Genomic DNA, 23,806 nt, shown 5'->3' on the forward strand with positions numbered 1-23,806 from the left:
TAGGTAGGTACTATTCGCATCCTCATTTTATTGATGAGGAAACTGAAGCACAGAGAAGTACAATAACTTGCCCACACTCCCACAGTAACTGGCAGTACGAGGAATTCAGTGCAGGCAATCTGATCGCAGAAGGCAATGGCACCCCACTCCAGTACTCTTGCCTGGAAAATCCCATGGACGGAGGAGCCTGGTGGGCTGCTGTCTATGGAGTCGCTGGGAGTCGGACACGACTGAGCGACTTCACTTTCACTTTTCACTTTCATGCATTGGAGAAGGAAATGGCAACGCACTCCAGTGTTCTTGCCTGGAGAATCCCAGGGACGGGGGAGTCTGGTGGGCTGCCGTCTATGGGGTCGCACAGAGTCGGACATGACTGAAGTGACTTAGCAATCTGATCCTCACTCTCCAAACCTCAGCTTCTTCATCTATTAAACGGGCATAATGGTGACACCTCCCCATAGGGTTGCTCTGAGGTTAAAAATGGAGATTCATTATAAGCATTCCCTAGATCAGCACACCTGGAGAAGGCAATGGCACCCCACTCCAGTACTCTTGCCTGGCAAATCCCATGGACGGAGCGACCTGGTAGGCTGCAGTCCATGGGGTCGCTCAGATTCGGACATGACTGAGCAACTTCACTTTCACTTTTCACTTTCATGCATTGGAGAAGGAAATGGCAACCCACTCCAGTGTTCTTGCCTGAGAATCCCAGGGACAGGGGAGCCTGGTAGGCTGCCGTCTATGGGGTCACACAGGGTCGGACACGACTGAAGTGACTTAGCATTAGCATTAGATCAGCACAGCATAATATGTTCTATCTTCCCAAAGCCAGCACTTTACAACCCACCCTAGGAAAGCAGTGGGGCGGTGGGCCCCAATAAGATGTGTCACTTTAAAAGAATTTGTCTTTTAATTTATTTTTGCGTCGTCATTGCTGCTCGGGCTTTTCTCTAGTTGTGGATAGCAGGGACATGCTCTAGTTGCGGTGCTTATGCGTCTATTTGCAGTGGCTCCTCTGGTTGTGTAGCACACGCTCTAGGCTCACGTGCCTCAGTGGTTGCAGCCCATGGGCTCAGGAGTTGCTGCGTCCAGGCTCTAGAGCACAGGCTCAGCAGTTGTGGTCATGGGCTGAGTTGCTCCACAGCATGTGGGATCTTCCTGGACTAGAGACTGAACCCATATCTCCTGCATTGGCAGGCTGATTACCACTGAGCCACCAGAGAGGCCCAGATGTATCACTTTTAAGGTTGCCAAGCCCTGCTTTAAACAGTGCAAAGAAGAAGGCTACCTGTTCTAAAACTTTCCCCCCAAAACCATACATAAGCCGTAGATAACCGTAGATAAGCCCTTTGAACACCACATCACTGTGCCTATCCAAATATATCTGTCTTACCTTGTTCTCTAATTGAGTGATTTTGCTAAATTAAATCCAAACTTTCAAGTTAATGGAGTTAAGCCATACCCTTCATGGAATTTACAAAGCCCTGCAAAATCTCACCTCGGCTTAACCCTGACCTTCACTCCTCAACCATCCCCACTCCTACCCTCCACTTTATCCATGCAAAATTTGTCCTTTGAAAGCCCCATGTTCTCTCACCCCTCTGTTCCTTTTTACAAGTTGTTTCCTCAGCCTGGCTTAGACTCTCTGCCCTTCTTAGCCTTCGGTATCAGCTAAGCCATCAATGCCTTCAGAAAGCTCCCCTTTCTCCCAAGATGGGACTGGACGTCCCTCCTGAGTCCTGATTGGCCCTGTTCTCCTGCTCGGTGCACTCATGACTCCAGTTGTAAATCGCTCATTTCCTGGTCTGTATCCCCAACTGAGCTCACCATCATCTCCCCCTAACTTGTGTGGGGATGTGCAGTCGTGTCCGACTCTTTGTAAACCCATGGACTATAGACCACCAGGCTCCTCTGTCCATGGAATTTTCCAGGCAAGAATACTAAAGTGACTTGCCATTTCCTATTCCAGAGGATCTTACCGACCCAGGGATCGAACATCTCCTGCATTGACAGGCGTGTTCTTGACCACTAGCACCACCTCCCCCTAACTCAGTACATGCTCAGTAAACATCTATAGAATCACTGAACAAGCAAATGCATGAGGAAGGTTAAATTCTGTCGAATCAAGTGAATGAATGAATGAGGAGAGTTAAACTCACATTTTCCTTTGAATATATCATAGATATGGGGAAAATGGCACATTTCTTCATTTAAAAAAATACTTTCTATCTTTATTTACTTGAAGATGTACTTTCATCTTTTCTTCCCCATCTAAACAACCATTGCTGAACCTTATACTTGATGCAGCACAAAATAAGCCCTAAAGTCATTCACTTGTTTGGTCCAAAGAAAACAGCTTTTCTGCATGTTTAAATACTAATTTACTACTGTTGGGCTTTTTTAAAAAATATAAATATCTAATGCTCAGTTATTGATTCAGGCATCACTTTTTACCTCTTCTGTCCATAGCACAGGGCAGAGGTTAGGGAAAGGAAGGCCAGCCCTGCTGCCCAGGACCTGACCTAGGTGAGGAGATACAGTTGCCATGGTGAACAGTGAACTAAGCACAAATACAGCACATGAATTTAGCTACATTGTCTCATCTGGATTGTATGCAATCTTGAGAAATAAACAGAACAAATATAACTGATCCCTAACTTAGGGATGAGAGAAACCGGCTCAGAGATGACATGGTCTACCAGCTGAGGCACAGACAGGTAGTGACGGACCCAGGACTTGAGCCCAGGTCTGTCTAGTCCCAAGTCCAGATTATGCCCTGCTGGACCAACCCCTGCCCCTGGGACAGTAGGGGACATCGCACAGAGAGACCTCCTCAAAGCCCCAGAGGCAGGTAGCCCTGTGGAGTTTCAGGAGTGACGAGTCACACGGTTTGATGTCAGTTTCCTGACTATCATGGACCATCCATCCAGGCCCTTTGCTGGAGGAGAATATCATTTTTCTTCCCTCAGTGGAAAAGGCAGAGCAGTCTGTCCCAATAAGTTTTCCATCTTAACATGTGAAGTACAGATTCAGAGTGACGAGGGGAACTCCCCGCAGTCCAGTGGGTTAGGACTCAGGTCTTACACCAGTGTGGCCCACGCTCAGTCCTGGATCGGGGAACTGACATCCCGTCCAGCAAGCCTTGTGTCATGGTTTAAAAAAAAAAAAAACACTAAAAATTCAAAGTGACAATTTAGCAAGATATGGAAGTTGGGGCTTTCTGCTCTAGTTTCTGCTTTACATCAAATCAAAGAAATCTAGGTTCACATTAAGAAGACTAAATTAGCATTAGGGGCCCCATTAGTTTGTTTACCCAGCATAAAATTATGTCCTCTGTAAACGGGAATATCAAATAGCATAAAAAGCCCAGATGATTTACATTTTCTTTTTGATTAGAGGATTGCATCTACTGTACTCAAGGAAAATCTCTCCCATTTAGCTTTTGAAGATCAAAGAGGCCATTAAATATGCCCATATTACCAGCATTTTTTTTTCCTTTTTTGATTAAGACTAGGAGGTGCTTTACAAATTGAGATCATCATAGGGAAAAAGGGAGGACTTGATTTGGGGTCATATGTACTGATTATGGACCCATTCATATGGACCAGGCAGGACCCTATGCTTAACCTTTTATTCATATAGGGCTTTTCTACACCTTAAAACACATGCTGACCTATCTACTGAGTTTTGTGTACACAGACCTGACCCAGAGAATATGAGCTGAGAGCTTTCAGTGGCATTGTCTGATCCCAAATGTGAAGGATCTTCCCGTAGCATATTTGAAAAAAAAGACAAAATGAAGTGATGAATAAAAATCACTGATTCAGGAGGATGAACCTGTGTAGGTGTTCAGTTGGCATAAATCCTGCTTTTCTCCCACAAAGATGCAGACTGAGTCGTTGTCCAGGCAACGGTCGAATTTTCCTTCCTTGATAAACAGCTAAATGTGTATATCACCAGCTAAGTGTGAAATCCATTTTATCTGCAGCAGCTTATTACTTATGCAACTTATGGTGTGTCTAAGTAATAGCATTCCTCGCACCAAGATGATTTCGCTGGCTTAATGTTACAGACATTGGTTTTCCAGCATTTAGAAATGAACCATCCCCCTTTTTTATTCCATATTTCAATGAACTTAGATAATGACGACTTTTTGCCCTTATGTGTAGTGTGTAGGCCTGGTCTGAGCCTGAGATGTGTCTTTCACATGTTACATAGTAAAAAGGAAAATTGTAAGAGAAAGATGGAGATTGATGTCGAGTAAGATGGTCAGCTGAAGAGAATGAGTAATCTGTTTGGATGAAGGACTTGACATTTCTTTTCTGCTCTGGGCAGCCGACAACCCACAGAAGACAAATACTCACACCTCCGATACGATCCAAACTGGAAGAGTAAGAAAGAGGAGGGAAAGTTGTTGCCTGTAGAAGCGTTGCCGGAGTCTGTGGACAGCTCTACAGAAAATCTGACTCTGAACCCACTCTACCCTTCCAAGGAGCCTTCAATGGACCTCTCAGGGGGGAAAGGTGAACAGAAGAGCCCACGGAGCACAGCCTCCTTACTTGGGAGTGAATTCGTAAGCCCAAACTACGAGCTCAGCACCCACCGCACTGAGCCATTTTCCGTGCTGAGTGACAGCGACCCTGAGGAAAAGTCCAGCAACCTCTCTCGGTACTTGAAGAGTTCAAGTTCACGCAGCGAGGCATTCCTGCCAGGATCACGCGGCCCTCGGCGAAGGAAGTCCAAACAATATTTTGTGGAAAAGAACAAGCTGACTTTGGGATTACCCACTCCAAGAATGGACTCTTATCTTCAACTTCACAATAAAAAAAGGGGGGAAGGTCACCTAGAACAGGTACGTAGCGACTTCTTAAAAATCTCTTCCGGGCACTCGACTGGCATTTGCCTCTGTTTGAAACAGCTGGGTATCACTTCCTTTGGGGTGGCGATGTCATTGTAAGCACCCGGCTGAGCAAAACAAACACCCTGTACCTTGCCCCTCTTTGAAGAATTGGGGGGATTATTCCACAAATTCTTAAAAGCAAAATAGAAGTCATTAATGGCTTACAGTGCTGTAATTCAATTATTAGACCCAAAATGTTTCCATCCAAGGAACCATAGGTTTTTTTTTTTTTTAACTATAAACTCCATTAGATAAAATACAGAGCTGAGGGTTTGATTCTCTGTGTTGGCTGCCTTTGTTCCCACAAAAGCACTGGTCTTCAATCCTATTAAATCCCTCTAGTACATTGGCAGTGACATGACATACTCATTATCAGTAACAGCCACTGACAGAAGTGATTCTTAGCTCAGATTCTGTGTGTATGTGTGTGTATACATATATGTATGTGTGTGTGTATGTATATATATATATGTGTGTGTGGAGAAGGAAATGGCAACCCACTCCAGTATTCTTGCCTAGAGAATCCTGTGGACAGAGGAGCCTGGTGGGCTGCTGTCCATAGGGTCGCATAGAGTCGGACACAACTGAAGCGACTTCGCATGCATGCATGGGAGAAGAAAATGGCATCCCACTCCAGTATTCTTGCCTGGAGAATCCCAGGGATGGAGGAGCCTGGTAGTCTGCCATCTATGGGGTCTCACAGAGTCCGCCACAACTGAAGCGACTTCAGTTCAGTTCAGTTGCTCAGTCGTGTCCGATTCTGTGCGACCCCATGAATCGCTGCACGCCAGGCCTCCCTGTCCATCACCAAGTCCCAGAGTTTCCCCAAACCTGTGTCCATCAAGTCGGTGATGCCATCCAGCCATCTCATCCTCTGTCGTCCCCTTCTCCTCCTGCCCTCAATCTTTCCCAGCATCAGGGTCTTTTCAAATGAGTCAGCTCTTCGCATGAGGTGGCCAAAGTATTGGAGTTTCAGCTTTAGCATCAGTCCTTCCAATGAACACCCAGGACTGAAGCGACTTGGCAGCATATATATATATATGTGTGTGTGTGTGTGTGTGTGTGTGTGTGTATAGGGTGGTAGTGCAAGGATGGCAGGGTACAACATGGGTATTTTTTTTTATTATTATTATCCAGGTGATTCTATTATCTTTCCAACTCCCATTGATAATCACTGTTACTGTCTTTCAACCTGTGCAAATGATGTGATCTGATTATAAACTTTAGTCTCTCTGTCTATAAAATTGGAATAATATTATGTCCCCTCCCTTTCTCATCTGATCATTTTGAGGGTTTATTCTACCCCAGATGATGAATTCAAGACATATTGGAGCCAGTAAACTTAGCTCTATTTCATGGATGCACATAAAGCTCACATCAGCCCACCTCCTAGGGGACATGTTTGTGGACATGGAGAATAGAATGGCTGGATCAGTGCATCCACCACCCTTACTGGGGAAACAGCTTGAAATTCATCCCCCAACAATGTGGGATCATTTTCAAACATGAAGGAGAGGTTGTTATATTAAATAGGGATGCCCTTGGGGCTTTCTAGGTGGTGCTAGTGGTAAAGAATCTGCCTGCCAATGCAGGAGACGCCAGTTTGATCCCTGGGTGAGGAAAATCCCCTGGAGTAGTAAATGGCAACCCACTCCAGTGGGTTCTTGCCTGGAAAATTCCATAGACAGAGGAGCCTGGAGGGTTATAGTCCATGGGGCCAAGGGGAGTCAGACATGACTCAGCCACTAAGCGTGTGCACACACACATATGCACAAACACAGGGATGCTTTTCGACCTATTCAAATTCAAACTGGCATTATTTAGGGTACTCTGACCTGTTCTAACCTGTATTTTCTGAAGGAACAAGGGAAAGTGAACATTTGTGATTTTTTCTTAACTGAGGAAACTCTGTCTATGGTCTTAAAAGATTATGTCATATCCTTGCCTTCGTAACTGAAAATAAAACAAAGGAGTGGACATGTATTTTTAGTTGATTATCAAAACACTTAGCTGACTTCAAACAGAATTTTCAACATTTTTACTCAGTTCTAGTTGTGAATGTACTTTTCCATGAAACTTATGTGACATTTTAAATTTTGCTTGGTCACTCATTTTAAAATACAAATAAATTCTGTGAAAGCTGTTTATGGTCAATAGTTTCTCCTAGACTAAGGCAATATTTTTCCTTTATTTTTAAATGCATTCTCAAAAGAGAAGAGGCAAATAGTGAGGCAAAAAAGAATTAGTTATATCTCCAATAATAAAACTGAGAAAAGGTTTATTATAAGCTCCTTAACTGATTTCTTAATTGCTAATTTTTCTTAATAGTTATACTTTAATTTACAAACAATATCAGGGTGTGTTGATTGTCACTGAGTCAATAGCATAATATTCTTCCATTATGCCCAGGAGGAAACTTTAAAGCAGTTCAGCTTTGCCCAGTCTTTAAACTCTCGAATTATTCTGTGAAATGGCCATGGGTCTTTTCTTCCATTTTCTCCAGATTCAAATGTCTAAAGGATGATTGTTAATTGTATTCAAAACTGTTTCTGCACCGTTTTCCAACATACATTTCCTTCATTTTACTCCAATTCGTTAAAAAAAAAAAGATGCAAACTAGTTTGACCTAATAATGATATACAATAATAGGTGTAACTTGTTTTTTGAATTATAGTCAGTAGCACAGAATGATGTGTTCAAGTCATTATTTATGTATGAAGTATGTGCAGGTCTTTCTGCCAGTACAGATTATATATTCCCTGATGGGCAGGAACTATGCTTTGTACTTTTTTTTTTTTAAGACTTTTATTTTCTTTTTTTGGATGTAGATAATTTTTAAAGTCTTCACTGAATTTGTTACAGTACTGTTTTTGTTTTATGATTTGGTTTTTTGGCCACAAGGCATGTGGTTCTTAGCTCACCAAGCAGGGATCAAACCTGCACCCGCAGCATTGGAAGGTAAAGTCTTAACCACTGGGCCAACAGGGAAGTCCCTGTTCTTATCTTTAAATCTTCTGGCCTAACGTACTATCATGGCTCAGTACATATATGGGAAATAAAAAATGTCCATCTTCTGTCACCTCCAAACTTTATTCTCTTTACTGTGATTTGAAGTTTATGTGGGAGAAATGGTATTTCTAGGACAGTGGTTTGAAATCCTGGCTGGATTCAGTTGTGGGGGGTGGTGGAGAGAATGTGATCCTCACTACCCAGACCAGTTTACATATCTGAATGAGATCCTGAGCATCAGTATTTTTAAAAAAGACCCTCAGTGGTCCCACTCCAGTGTTCTTGCCTGGAGAATCTCAGGGACGGTGGAGCCTGATAGGCTGCCGACTATGGGGTCACACAGAGTCGGACACGACTGAAGCGACTTAGCAGCAGCAGCAGCAGCAGCGGTTTTAACATGAAGCCAGGCTTGAGAAGCATTGTTCCACACTAGAGCAGTGGTTCTCATCCTTGGCTCCACATTGCAATCACCTGGAAAAGGACAAGCGTCTTGGTTCCTGAGTCTGCAGCAACTGAAATTCTAATTTCACTTTTCTAATTTCACAATTCTAGTTCTAAATTCTAATGCTTCACTTTGGAAGCATTGTGGAGCTTCCAAAGCTTGCCAGGTGACCCTAGTATCTCAGCAAGACTGAGAGTCGATGACCTAGAGCATTGATTCACAAATATCAGGTGTATCACAGTCATCCAGTTGTTGTTTAGTTGCTCAGTTGCGTCCAGCTCTTTGTGACCCCGTGGACTGCAGCACGCCAGGCTTCCCCATCCTTCACTATTTCCCAGAGTTTGCTCAAACTCACGTCCACTGAGTTGTGTTGCCACCCAAACATCTCGTCCTCTGTCGTCCCCTTGTCCTCTTCTTGTCCTTCCTTGCCTCCTCTAGAATCATCTAGAGAGCTTGTTCAAGCAGCTTGCGGGACTAACCCAGGGATTCCTGATCCATTAGAGGTAGGGTGGGGCCCAAGGTTTGAATTTTTCTACATAGTTGCAGAGTCCACCATTTCTGCTATCAGGCCCACACTTTAAGAACCACTGATCTTCTTTCCTGCAAACTTCAAGGTATTTATGAACCCCCTTAGGGCGTGTTTAAATATAGATTTTGATCCAGTAGGTCTAGAGTAAGACTCAAGAGTCTGCATTCCTATCAAACTCCCAGGTGATGCCAAGGGTGCTGGCCCCTGGATGACCCAGAAAGAACATAAAGGGCTTTCCAGAAACCTACAGTTACGACTGTGTGAGTCCTTGCTCACTGGCCCTTGATGTTTGCAACGGCTGAGGATGTGCGGTAAGAAGTTGGGGTGGCAGGTTTAGAGGCTGTTTTAGATCAAGCCGCATCTGTTTCGAAGGTTTTCATATTTGGAAATCTGTTTTTCCCTACTCATTTCTTTGAAAGAGATAATAAACGTCTTACAACTAGAAATATTGAAAGGATAAATGATCTCTGTTGTTTAGTGAATGAATAAATGTCAATTACCACTACACAGCCAAGAAAACCCATCATTTTGTTGCAAGTCTCTATGCCCAGTGAATCAGACAGGGTCTTAAGCAGTGTATTGTTATTTGGGAAGATTTGAAATTAAGTCTAAGAAGTTCACAACACAACATCCCAGTAAAAATGTCAACCCATTAAAAAAAAAAAAGTTTAAAAGGTTAATTATTAAGTTCACATAAGAAACAGGCAAGAATAATAACACAAGCTCTGGAAATTAATGGCAAAAGCCATCACAATATTGTAAAGTAATTATACAATTAAAATAAAATTTTTTAAAAGAGTCGTGAAAGAATGTAGCCCCACTAGATAACAGAGTATACATAAACCCTCAATAATTAAATAATAAAGTTTTGTTTAATGCATTTATAGACACATAGAATAGAAAGTCTAGAATTAGGACCAAATTAGTGTGAGAATATATGATCTGACATAATTATTTGGTAAAGGCAAGACCTCAAATCTGTGACAAAATGATGAGTTCTCCAAGAAGACAACTGGATAGACATTTGGGAAAAAATTAAGTTGTATACATACCCCATATCATATAACAAGATAAATCCCAAGTGGGTCAAATATTTAATTTTTAGAAATTAAACCATTGTATACACATGGCTGATTTATACTGTAGTACAGCAGAAACTAACACAACATTGTAAAGAAAGTATACTCTAAAAAAAAAAAAATTAAACCATAAAATACTAGAGGGAAAACAAGAAAATTCTCATATAACTTTGAAATTATTCAAAATCCAGAATCTACAAAACATAGATAAATTTGACTACACTTCCCCCTTGAGCAACATGGGTTTGATCGCACAGGTCCACTTACTTGTGGTTTTTTAAAAATAAATAAATACTACAGTACTCCACAATGTTTAGTTGGTTGAATTCAGAGCTACAGAACTGAAGATATGGAGGGCTGACTGTAAAGTTATACATGGATTTTCTGGAGGGTCAGTACCCCTAACCCTCACTTTGTACAAGGGTAAACTGTATATAAATATCAAAAGCTTCTGCAAGAAAGAAAAGCATAAGAAAATTAAGATACAAAGAACTAGAAAAATATGTCTAATTCATGTCACAAAGTAATAGCTCTAATATGTAAAGAGCTCCTAGAAGTCAATAAGAAAGAGACCAACAGACAGTATCTTTTGTGAATATAAAAATTTATAAAATATAGGAATATATAGTTCACAGAAAAATTAATACATGTGGCTATTAAACATATGAAAACATATCCAACTTTGGTCATTTAGGAGAAATGCAAATTAATACTATATTGGGATTCCATTTTTCATCTATAATTAAACCAATAAAATTCCCAATTTTTTATTAACCTCTGGGCAAAAAAAGTACAGTCGAGCTGGTGAGAGAATAAATTGGACTAACTAGTATGGAGGACAAATTGCTAATATCCACTTAAAATACAAATACTACACACACTCCTGAGAAAGCAACGCATAATGGCCAAGAATACAGGCTTTCAAGCCACGTTGGTTAACACTGCCACCTGCTAGCTGTCTGACCTTGGGCAGGCTGTGCAGCCTCTCTATGCCTTAGTTTTCCTCATCTTTAAAATGGGGATAATAATAGCACCTTCTTTCCTCAAAGGATTATTAAAAAGATTAAGTAAATTAATATATGGAGAGTGCTTAACTTGATGCCTGGCTTATAGTAAATGCTCTATAAGTGTTAGTAATTATTATTTTTTAAATTTGACCCAACATCTTCCTCTCCCCGGACTGTATCCTTGTTATATGTGTGCAGTTTTGAAATAACCCTGTATAAAATCATTCATTTCATCCTTACTTCTAATAGCAAAAGATTGGAAGGTACCCAGATGTCTATTATTTGGAAAATCTGTAATAAACTATGGTACGTCCATATACCAGAGCATCCTATAGCTTTAAAAAAAAAAAAAAAAAAAGATGTTCCCCATGAACCGTTATGGACAACCTATCAGGATTTATTATTACTAAGACAGAAGTTAAAGTTGTAGAAAAGTGTATATAGTGCAAAAAAAGTGGGAAGGAATAAAAATATACATATTTTCTTGATATGTTTTTAAAATAGTGAGAAAGAATACATAGGTGGTTAATTGTAGAGGATGGGGCAGAAGTAGAGTGGGAGCATAATTCTTCACTTCATGCCTTTACATATGTCTTACTTTTGAACCATGCTTACGTGGTTGCAATATCTAGTGTTTTGTGGGAACCCTGGTAACTTTATACTCCCTGATTGCTCAGGGTCACCTAAATTGCACTTCTGCTTGAAAATAATGGCTCAGAGTAGAACCACTGATTTTTTTAATTTGATTTCTCCATGACCTTTTCACCATTTTTCATAGATCTGTTTATCTTACATTAAAAAGCACTGGAAAAATCACCTTTAGAATGCATTATGAGATCTCAGTCACATGATGTACAAGACAAGGAATTGATATAAAAACCAACACACGCTAGAGGGCACCTAAGTATCACAGTCAGCCAATACTTCGCTAGTGAATATTCAGTGCTTGCTTTTATTCAAGACTTGTTCAGTAGCCAGAGGTATTTGTCTGAAACTCACTAGAATTAAGTCAATTTATGATCTACCATTAAAGGAAATTGTCTCTTGAAAAGTGAGCTACCTTTCTATCTTGATTCTAAAGTGTGACTTTGAAGACTGATGAAGGTGAAATTTATTATGGGCTCAGAAAACAGCAGGAAGTGCTTTATACATATTATTCTGTCTTTCCCTTATAATTTCTTCAAGAAATTACAGATACTTTGCAGTGTGCATATAGAAAGGTTATTCCATTACCTATGGCCTTCAAAACAATATAAGGTCCCTACATAGAATCCACTACCCATTCTGAGCACCAGCACATCTTTGAGGCTGTTGCTGAGGCAGCAGGTCACTCAACCAAACGTATCTTTATTGAGTACCAGCTGTATGCTAAGTACTCTCCTCAGTGCTAGTGCTATCACAGGAAATAAGAGATGTAGAGTCCAGTCTTCAGGAAACTTACATCCAATCACCTGATGAGAAACATCTAACAAAATAATTTTGGGTAGGATTCAATACCTCAAAGGATATTGAATCAACTTTCTTTAATAAAGGTATAACTGGGATGTTTAAAGAGGTGCTTAGGGAAACTTTCACTTTCTGAGAAGATATGGTTTGAGACGTGAATGGGTAAGAAAGAGAAGCCCTGGGTAAAGCCCTGGGCAAAGAGCTTTGGTTGGTCCCAGCCTTGGAAGGGGCTACACAATATAGTGGGAAAGGGGATGAAACCAAAACAGATCACTGGTTTGGGAGTCAGACTATCACAGGTTAGATGCTGGCTCTTCAATGTACTAGGTCGTACCATTAACTAGACATTTGAGTAAGTGACTCTTTAAACCTTAGCTTCTTCACCTGTCATAGGGGGTTCATTTCTGCCTTGGAGGGCTACTGGAAGAATGTATACAAAGCTCCTGACACATGGCAGACACTCAGTGAAGGGAAGCTGTTATTAAACGGGTCATTCCTTAAGTCATGAGAAAGGAAAGGAATCCACCCTGAAACCAGGTCCTTCTAAACGGCTTTTTTTTTCAGGCTACAGTGTCTGAAAATGAAAAGCATATGACTTCAGGTAGAGTAAGAACAAAATGTTGCCAAAAGGATCACATCTGTAGACCTTAGCTTCCTAGGTGGTACTAGTGGTAAAAAAAAAACCCACCTGCCAACGCAGGAGATGCAGTGAGGTTTGATCCCTGGGTCAGGAAGGTCTCCTGGAGAAGGAAAAGGCAACCCACTCCAGTATTCCTGCCTGGAGAATCCCATGGTAAGAGGAGCCCGGCAAGCAACAGTCCACAGAAGCACACAGAGTCAGACACGACTGAATGGACTTAGCACGCACACAGACTCTAGAAGCCCATTCTATGATGTGACTCCCAAAAGACTGTCCACTAACCAGGCTGTCTCCTGAAGGTCCCCCCATCAATCAAACACTGCCCCGGGGATTACAGGACCCTATAGTCTTGTACTCATTGGCAATATTTCTTTAAGAAGTTGCATTTGGCCTCAGTTAATGTTTCAGACATTTACACTTGGTGACAAGGAACTTAGTGAATATTTGACGCTTTGGTCTCGAAGTGCAACTTCATATCACAGCTCTTGAAAATCTAACTTCTCCACTGCAGTCACAAGTGTTCTTCTTGGATACAAATCTGATCATATCAACCAGCTGCTTAATGAGGGTCCCTGTTAATTTCAAGATAAGAGTCAAACCCTCAGAGTGGTACTCGAGGCCCTTTGTGAGCTGGCCCCTTCTGCCAGTTTAGCCTCATCCTTTGTCACTCCTCCCCTGCATCCTATGCCCCAGCCGTACTCTGGGAACTCACGGCTCCCTGAACCCAGCATTTCCCCTGGCCCTCGGTCCAGGCTGATGAATTACCCTTCCCTGTCCTGTTTCCTTGGGAAAATCTCACCCTCCATTTTGAGATTCAGCCCAAACTCATCCTTGAACACCCACCATAAAACCCCTGACACCACGCGGCACTATTTAATGTTTGTGTCTGTATGTCTTTACATGACTCTGAGCTCCTGAAGGCAAGGACTGGCTCATCTCTGAATTCCTAGAGCATGGCATACAGTAAGCACTTTCTACATCTTTTATGAAGGAATGTAATTTTTAAATACTTGAGGGGAGGTGGTTCAGGTTTTTATCACTCTCAAGTGAAAAAAATTTTCACAACTGAGGAGTTCATGCTTCTGACTTAAATAATGGAATTTGGCACTGAAAGACCACATTTGAGCGCCATTATTATTACAGCCAGTTATTACCTTTGGTAAATTAAGTCTTGAATGTTTACCTTCTTCTACAGATCCAGTTATTTAGATGGCCAAATAAGATGTTATATGTGAATGCTCTGCATAATTATATAGGCTTATATAAATGTTACATTTATTACTGAATGTTTGTTCTGAATTTAGTCCCCTGTTGGATAAAATTAATATCTAATTGATATAATGATCTCCTTTTCTGTGGTTTTGAATATCATGGTTTAAGAAATCTTTGGTTGTCTATAAAATTAAACTTCTATTTAAATTATGATCATCTTTTTCTAATTATATTTGGTCAGAAACACAGAATGCTTTTTTATAGAATTCTTCCAGTTTGGTGGTGTTTTTGAGTCCTACGTCTCATACTGACAAAAAAAATATTCTTCTATAGAGTAGGTACTTTGTGTATGTTCATTGATAGATTTTTTTTTTAATTTGCCCTATGCAACCACAACAAGAGCACTTACTTATAACAGCATAATTTAAATTGAACTTTATGGTTTTTCAATACAAGACGTTTCTTAAGGCATCTTTCTTGTATGTGCTAGTCAGCACTTATTTGTCTGATCTATAGAACGACACTTCATTAATTCAGCATTACTGAGGAGGGACCCATGAAGAGACAACTTTCCTCATAACTGAAGCATGCCCTTTCAAAAACCAGAACTTTAACAGAATTAATCATGTCTAAGGATAACTTTGAAAAAAACGTGTCTGGACTATTTGCAGGAATAGAGATGCAGACATAGAAAACAGACATGTGGACACCAAAGGGGCAGGAGGAGGGTGGGAAGAACTGAGAAAGCAGCGCTGACATATATACACTGCTGCTGCTGCTGAGTCGCTTGTCGTGTCCGACTCTGTGCAACCCCATAGACGGCAGCCCACCAGGCTCCTCTGTCCATGGGATTCTCCAGGCAAGAACACTGGAGTGGGTTGCCATTTCCTCCTCCAATGCATGAAAGTGAAAAGTGAAAGTGAAGTTGCTCAGTCGTGCCCGACTCTTAGCGACCCCATGGACTACCATGTGTAAATTGGCCAGCTCGTGGGGCGCTGGTACATAGCACAGGGGACTCATTGAAGTACTCTCTGATGACCTAGAGGAGTGGAATGGGGTGGGAGGTTCAAGAGAGAGGAGATATGTGTACACATACAGCTGATTCGCTTTGCAGTACAACAGAAATTGAAACAATAGTGTGAAGCAGTTGTCCTCTAATTAAAAAGAAATAATGTGATAATGTGAGAATAATGGAGAATGTGATAATTCTGTGCTCTCTTACCCAGGTCACAGTGCCCTGTTCTGCAGTAAAGTCGAGAGCCATGGTGATGGGCACCATCCTTTGCCTCTTTGCCAGATGCCATGTTTCTGTGGTCATTTTTGCCACTCTCAGAGTACATCCTCTTTAGGAGCTTCTGGCCAAGCAGGAAGCAGACATGTAAACAGGACCAAGTGATAACTACTGTCCTAGAGACACATGTGGCCCCAAAAGAACCCAGAAAAAAAATGCCCAGGTCTGTCTGGAGAAGTCAAAGGGGGCTTCATGGAAGAGGCAGTCATTGAACTGAGTCTTTAAGGAGAAGAAGGTAACACCGAGAAGGCAATGGCACCCCACTCCAGTACTCTTGCCTGGAAAATCCCAAGGACGGAGGAGCCTGGTAGGCTGCAGTCCATGCGGTCGCTAAGAGTCGGACATGACTGAGCAACTTCACTTTCACTTTTCACTTTCATGCATTGGAGAAGGAAATGGCAACCCACTCCAGTGTTCTTGCCTGGAGAATCCCAGGGACGGGAGAGCCTGGTGGGCTGCCGTCTATGGGGTCGCACAGAGTCGGACACGACTGAAGTGACTTAGCAGCAGCAGCAGCAGAAGGTAACAGGCGGAGGCGGGCAGCAAAGAGACCTCAGGCAAAGGGAGCACGTGGGGTGCTAAGAAGGTGCGAGAGGACACTGCTAAGTGGAGACCTGTGAGTATAGGAGGAACCACTATGGTGCTGGGCAGGAACTGGCAGTCCATCAAGTCAAGTGGTTAAAGCAGTCGGACAAATGATGTAAAATATCTCACTTTCACTCTGCTACTGATAAGTCACTTCAGTCGTGTCCGACTCTGTGCGACCCCATAGACCGCAGCCCACCAGGCTCCCCCGTCCCTGGGATTCTCCAGGCAAGGACACTGGAGTGGGTTGCCATTTCCTTCTCCAACTTTCACTCTAAGTATATAAATATACATTAACTCACGAATTTATTTTTTCCCCACTAAGGGGCCTAGTGCGTATTCTATGGACTGGAGTTTTGCGACATCTTTCTCACATCAGTTTGAAAGATCTATGGTTTCCACTTCCGATTTCTTGAAAGCAAAGTATTAATAAAAACTTAGCAAGTGCTGAGAAACAATCTAAGAACATAACCTTTTTAGATTTTTGTGACTGTGTCCCCTAGTCTCTTACACACACAGACACACACCTCACCTGGTTGTGATATTGGGTCATTCTAAATTATTCAACTCAGTCTTTGTGAAAACAGCTCTCTGTTCACACTCAGATTTCTCCAGATTATCTGATCTTTAAATCAAATTCATAATTTTAACAACATATACAATAGGAATAAACAAGTAAAAGACTCTTGGTAAACACGTAACTCAACTAGTGGAAACAGACATATCAAGGCATAATATGAGTGTTTGCCTATGGGCTTAAGTTAGGCTGTCTTAAGAAAGGACTGGAGAGTGTTACTTAATCAAGTGAGTTAGTGGAGGAGGAGGACTAGATTGTATTGTGGATGACTGGATTGTGAGGATGGAGGTCCATATTTAGGCTAGAGAAATGGGCATGGGCCTTTCACGTGGGCCCTTAGGTGCCATTTTAAAGGAAGAACTGTCAGAATATGGTCCCTGACCAGCAGCATCAGGACCATTAGAATTGCAAACTGGGAACTCAGAAATGCAAAGTCTCAGGCCCCAGCCCAGATCTCCCAAACTGGAAACACCAGGGTGAGGCCTTTACATCTGTGTTTTTGTTTTGGTTTAGGGGCTGTTTTGGCTGTGCCGTGAGGTACGTGGGATCTTAGTTCCCTGATCAGGGATCGAACCCGTACCCTGGCAGTGAAGGTACTGGGTTGTAACCACTGGACCACCAGGGAATTCCCTACATCTGTGTTTGGTTTTTTTTTTAAAGGTTTATTTATTTGGCTGCATCAGGTCTTTGTTATGGCAGGCCAGCTTAGATGCTCTGTGTCATGTGGGGTCTTAGGTCCCTGACAAGGGATCGAACCCAAGTCCTCTGCTTTGCAAGGAAGATTCTTAACCACTGCACCACTAGGGAAGTCCCTACATCTGTGTTTTAACAAGCCCTCCAAGTGATTCTGACATGTGCTCAAGTTTAAGAACTACCGTGCTGAAGAGTTAGGCCTTTCCTTTATGTGACATGGAATCACCAAAGGGTTTTAGTCACAGAGCAATCTGAATCCTGTGACGGTCCAGAGGTCACACTTACATATCCTTAGCTGTGTTATAGGGAGTTCAGGTTGCTAATCAACCCTCGCTTACGTTTCATGCCACATTCCTAAAAATCTCTTTCACATTCTTGAAAATGGTTGTTGGCGTCATTCATTTGCATACAATTATTAAGAGCTTCTTACGTGCCAGGCTTTATCCCAAGTGCTTGGATATATCAGTGAACAAAACTGACAAAAATAAGGGCCAACTTCCTATTAGGAGGAGGCAGACAATAGACAAAATAGATAATCAGCGTATTAGCAGGTGATGTAAGTGGTGAGGAGAGACAGGAAGCAGAGCAGGGACAGGGAATGCTGGGGGTGGGGGTCACCATTGTAGACAGGTCACGGAGGCAGGAGAGCAGAGCTTTCTTGGGAGAGGAAACAGCAAATGCAAAGCGCTGAAGAGAGGAAGGGCTAACGGGCCTGGAGCCAAGCCAGCAAGGGAAAGGACAGACAGGGGATCCTAGCTTCTACCTTGTATCGCTGACAGCCGCCACCTGGCTTTAATCGAAAACCACAAATCTAGGCAGAGAAACAATAGATTAGATGTGTTCTGATGTAAATGGAGCAACCAGTGAGCAATGTAGATGAATCTTCTCACTCAGTAACGTTTACTGAGCACGTATGTGCCAGGCACATCCAGCGTCACCACATAGCTCATGGGAGTAGTGCCCCTGCAGCCCTACAGCCCGGCACAGAGTCCCTCCTTTTCCTGCCCTTGTGGGACTTAACATCTAGAGGCGAGGCAAACATAACGACCAGGGTGAAACTTGTCACACACAGAAAAGGACAGAACTCTAAGGCGGTGGTACATCTGTTATAACCTCCTAGGGGTATCAGGGAAGGCTTCCTGGAGGAAGTTATATTTTGGCCAAGAGTAGACCAGTGAATGGGATTGGTCAGAGTAGGTAAAGTGAAGAGTTTCCAGGCCAAGAATGGCGTGTGCATGGACCCAGAGCATGTGGCCCAACAAAAACCTGAAAACATACAGTCTAACGAGAGCAGGAGGAACTAAAGAGGCAGAAAACAAAGAGGAAGTAAAGAGCCTCTGATGAGGGTGAAAGAGGAGAATGAAAATGTTAGCTTAAAACGCAACATTCAAAAAACGAAGATCATGGTTCCATCACTTCATGGCAAATAGAAGGGGGAAAAGTGGAAGCAGTGACAAATTTTATTTTCTTGGGCTCCAAAATCACTGCAGATGGTGACTGCAGCCATGAAATTAAAAGATGATTGCTCCTTGGAAAGAAAGCTATGACAAACATAGACCGCATAGAAATAAGCAGGGATATCACTTTGCTGACAAAAGTCTGCTATGGTTTTTCCAGTAGTCATGTATGGATATGAGAGTTGGACCACAAAGAAGGCTGAAGAATTGATGCTTTTGAACTGTGGTGCTGGAGAAGACTCCTGAGTGTCCCCTGGACAGCAAGGAGATCAAACCAGTCAATCCTAAAGGAAATAAATCCTTAATATTCATTGGAAGGACTGATCCTGAAACTGAAGCTCCAATATTCCGGCCACCTGATGCAAAGACCTGACTCACTGGAAAAGATCCTGATGCTTGGAAAGTTTGAGGGCAGGAGGAGAAGGGGATGACAGAGAATGAGATGGTTGGATGGCATCACCGACTCGATGGACATGAGTTTGAGCGAACTCTGGGAGATAGTGAAGGACAGGGAAGCCTGGTGTGCTGCAGTCCAGTGGGTCACAGAGTCGGACACGACTTAGTGACTAAACAACAACAATGAGAGCAGGGAGGAGAGGCTGAGTATAGAGGATGTGGGAGCTTATAAACCTTTTAAAGGTTAAGGGCAAAGGAAGTGCACTGAAGGCTCTTTAAGTAGGTGACTGGCATAATTCATGTAGGGTTGTAAGAAGCTCAAGAGTCTTATACAGAAATTTAATGTAAAAATAATATATTCGGAGATCTCAGTGTCATCAGTTTCTCAGTAGATGCATGCTAAATACATTATGAAGTGATCTATAGCAGCAGTCCCCAACCTTTTTGGCACCAGGGATTGGTTTCGTGGAAGACAGTTTTTCCAGAGACCGAGGGTGGTGGATGATTTCAGGATGATTCAAGCATTACATTTATTGTGCACTTTATGTCTATTATTATTACATCAGCTCCACCACAGATCCCGGAGGTTGGGGACTCCCTGTTCTATAGGATAGAGAAAGTGGCCAGCGGCAGAGCCAAAACATTTCAGGTGTTTTGTCTCTAAATAGCTGAATAATTATTACAAACGCCCAGATAACTCAAACTTCAAACAACTGTACTAAATACCCTTGTTGGAGCCCAACAGCCTGACGTCCCTGCCTCTTCTGCCAGCCACAGAAGAAGATATGTAATACAGGCAGCAGCAGTGCTGACCTTAGCAGGTCCAAACCGACACAGAGCAGTACGGATTAGAAACAGGACAAGTTAACACTGCACATCATTCATCGGCCAAGTTCACAAACAGACGCACGCTCAGTCCACTGATTACGCTCCTAAGGGAGGGATTCAATAACAGATGTGCTGGAATGATGCTAAGCAAACAGCAACTTTGGAAAAATAGGACCCTCTGGCCGATTTTAATCTGGATATATGCTTGTCATATATCATAAATACCATCAAGGAATGAGAATAACAGGGAACCTAATAAATTCACACGAGACTCCCCCACAATAACTAAACACAAGGTTATTACCAGAATATAACGGAAAGGGGAAAAAAGGCCCCAAACCTTCAGCGATGCAGGACCTCACAGTGATACTGTATTTAAACACGTTTCAGTGCGTGTCTCTGTGGGTACACGCGGATCCACATAGGGCTCTCGGTAAAGCATCAACTTGTTTTGTGGTGCCGATTCCCTAAGAACCTGATGAGTTTCTTTGAGACAGAAGTAGCCAGCCCAATCTAGCTCAGCTGTACTCAATCTGAGTTGCTCTCCTACATACAAACCCTCACTTCAAAGCCAGGAACATAATGTACAATTTTTTAATGGCTCTAGACCCAGGCACTCAGGCGCTCTGCTCTGCGCCTTACCTCAGTGTAAACACCTAATCAAGATTGCCCGAGCTTCAACAATAGCAGCCAAATGCAATTCGAGAACCACAGGCCTTTGAAGTCCTCCCAGCAAAGGCCGGTTTTCTAGTCCGGGATAATGACATGGCATGATTGCTGTCTTTGTTGTATCTTTTCAGTAGAGAAGCAATTATAGGTCCCAATTTAACAGAATAGACATTACACAGCTTATGATGCTCAAAATGCAATTTCATTTGATCATTTTCTCGATTTGATTGGTATTAATAGAATGGCTCACCAAGGGGAAAAAAAAAAGAAATAGCTAGCAGAGGTTGTGTCCCATTCCACTTTCAAAGAGATAATGTAGAAGTATGCTTTATCCACCCGGAGACTCACTGGGGGGATTCACACACCGAGTTCTACCAAAACAGCCTGTGGATGGAAATACTGTACATCTTACATTCTCTGGGGAAGGCAGTGTAGGACAATGCCTGTATATTTTTTCATCTATAAACTTTTTATCAGAGCTCCATTAAGGGACCCCATGGTTGTTTACCAAATAATATCACCAGTGAAAAACCAAATTAACGAAGTCCCCTTTACAAAAGCTAGGGCATCAGATCTCCTCGTGGCAGATCTAGGAATAAACCCAGCCTCTCCCAGGCTCCAGCTTGTCCAAGACATTGCGTGTTTGAGACTGAAAACAGGATTATTTCCTCGCCTGCTTAGGCAGCCTATTTAAGATTTTTTTTCCCCCCCCTGTCCCGACTGTCATTTCTCCTCCCTGACAGAGTTGATCTCTCTTTCAAATGAGTTGTGTTTCTGTTTCACATCACGGCAGTAAGGGATTGAAGCCTTGGAGAAAACAATGACAAAAGTTGCAAAATCTTAATACTTTTATTGTCATCCCGGGTTTCTGGATACAGTGAAGGGCTGAGAGATTGAAACACGAGAAAGCGGCTCCTGACCTTGAGCTCTATTATAGCATTTTAACTCCAAACTTCCCATCTTAGCACAAGTTCAACTGTTGCATGGTATCCTGAAGTTTTCCACTTGCACAGTAGGTAATTACTCAAAACCTATTGATTACTTCCATTTGTAATAAAAACAAAAAACAAAAACTCCATGATCCAACAGTACATTGTGTTCCTGTGTTAGCAGTGAGAATTCAAACATGAAAAAAGTTTTACTTTCATTTTTTTCCCTTTTTACAGATCAACCTTTTAAACATTGAAACTTTCACACTATTTGAGTTGGGCAGTTGTGATCAGGAGGCATTCAGATAGAAGGCTGCACCCCAAACAAACAAACAAAAAACAAGTTGTCTTTCTTGTGCCTTGAATAAGGAGTGAGGTTATCATCACTGTCAAACGCTTTGTTGTTCATATTGCATTTGCATTCCCACCAACAGTGTAAGAGGGTTCCCTTTTCTCCGCACCCTCTCCAGCATTTATTGTTTGTAGACTTTTTGATAACAGCCATTCTGACCAATGTGAGATGGTACCTCATTGTGGTTTTGATCTGCATTTCTCTGATAATGAATGATGTTGATCATCTTTTCATGTGTTTGTTAGCCATCTGATGTCTTCTTTGGAGAAATGTCTGTTTAGTTCTTTGGCCCGTTTTTTGATTGGGTCATTTATTTTTCTGGAATTGAGCTGCAGGAGTTGCTCGTATATTTTTGAGATTAGTTGTTTGTCAGTTGCTTCATATGCTATTATTTTCTCCCATTCTGAAGGCTGTCTTTTCACCTTGCTTAGAGTTTCCTTCGTTGTGCAAAAGCTTTTAAGTTTAATTAGGTCCCATTTGTTTATTTTTGTTCGTTCGCTTGGTCATGTCTGACTCTCTGCGACCCCACGGACTGCAGCACACCAGGCTCCCCTGTCCTTCATCTCCCAGTACTTACTCAAACTCATGTCCATTGAGTCAATGATGCCTGCTTACTAGTTAATAGTTAACAAGTATTTTTGCCTTTCTGCACTGAATACTAGTCTGCTTGTGTAAGTATGAAGTAAAAGTCAGCCACACAGGGAGAATTTAAATGCAACCATGCAGATCCTAAACCCCAATGCACTTTCTGAAAGACGGATTGAGTTATTCTGTGTTATTTCAAAGGGCAGAGGGATAGAAATTACAAACATATCACTGCTCTTATAAGGAACAGCCTAATAGAATCTGGGCTTCCCTGGTGGCTCTGACAATAAAGAATCTGCCTGCAATTTGGGAGACCCGGGTTCGACCCCTGGATTGAGACAATCCCCTGGAGAAGGAAATGGCTTTCCACTCCAGTATTCTTACCTGGGGAATTCCATGGACAGGGGAGCCTGGCGGGCTACAGTCCATGGGGTGGCAAAGGGCCAGACACGACTGAGTGACTAACACTTTCATTCATAGCAGTTAGGTTTCTCGAAGATGGAAAAGAATGTTCATCATTAATGAAACAGAGATTCAGAGATCTAACATTTTATTACTCCAGCGGGTGGTTGGAAGGACTGGATCTCCCACAGCAAGGGATATTCACAAGCCACCTTACTCTGCCTTCCTCTCTCCATCTATACAAATACTGACAAGCAGATTCTCCCGCCTGTTGAAGTGGCATGTGATTAGGCAGTGAGGGGAGGAAGGTCGACCAGGGATGCATGGAAACACCAGAGGGTGTGCTGGGTTATCTTCAGAATCTCTGCCACCTTTAAGATTGCGGAACTTTAAGTCTGTTCTCTGAAATGCTACCCAGTGGCTAGAATTCCATATAGCGCAAAGACAACCTAATTTCTCGACTTAAAACAGGTAGCTAGGGGCTTTCCCTGGTGGCTCAGTGGTAAGGAATCTGCCTGCAATTCAAGAGCCACAGGAGACCTGGGTTCAATCCCTGGGTCGGGAAGATCCCCTGGAAGAAGGCATGGCAACCCACTCCAGTGTTTTTTTTTTTTTTTCTTTTTATGGTTTTCCTTTTTATTTAATCAAAGACAGTGGATAAATATAAATACAGCTAATTACTTCAGATCATTCTTTATATTGTATACACACAGGCCAATGAACATAATCTTAAAAGAAACCTGCAGTCAGCAATGAAATGCATACAGCTTTCCCTTCC

At 42.3% G+C, this 23,806-nt stretch overlaps 1 protein-coding gene across 4 annotated transcripts in view; it reads left to right on the top strand.

Moving 5' to 3' along the window:
- Positions 1-23,806, top strand: part of JHY (junctional cadherin complex regulator) — an 81,452-nt gene that overhangs the window by 23,529 nt on the left and 34,117 nt on the right. For all 4 annotated transcript variants that reach the window (XM_061440634.1, XM_061440632.1, XM_061440631.1 and 1 more), the window contains exon 3: positions 4,336-4,852. In XM_061440634.1, coding sequence (XP_061296618.1) covers positions 4,336-4,852 — 517 coding nt within the window. The remainder of the gene's footprint in view (positions 1-4,335; positions 4,853-23,806) is intronic.

Source organism: Bos javanicus, chromosome 15, assembly GCF_032452875.1.
Source record: "Bos javanicus breed banteng chromosome 15, ARS-OSU_banteng_1.0, whole genome shotgun sequence".
NCBI lineage: Eukaryota > Metazoa > Chordata > Mammalia > Artiodactyla > Bovidae > Bos > Bos javanicus.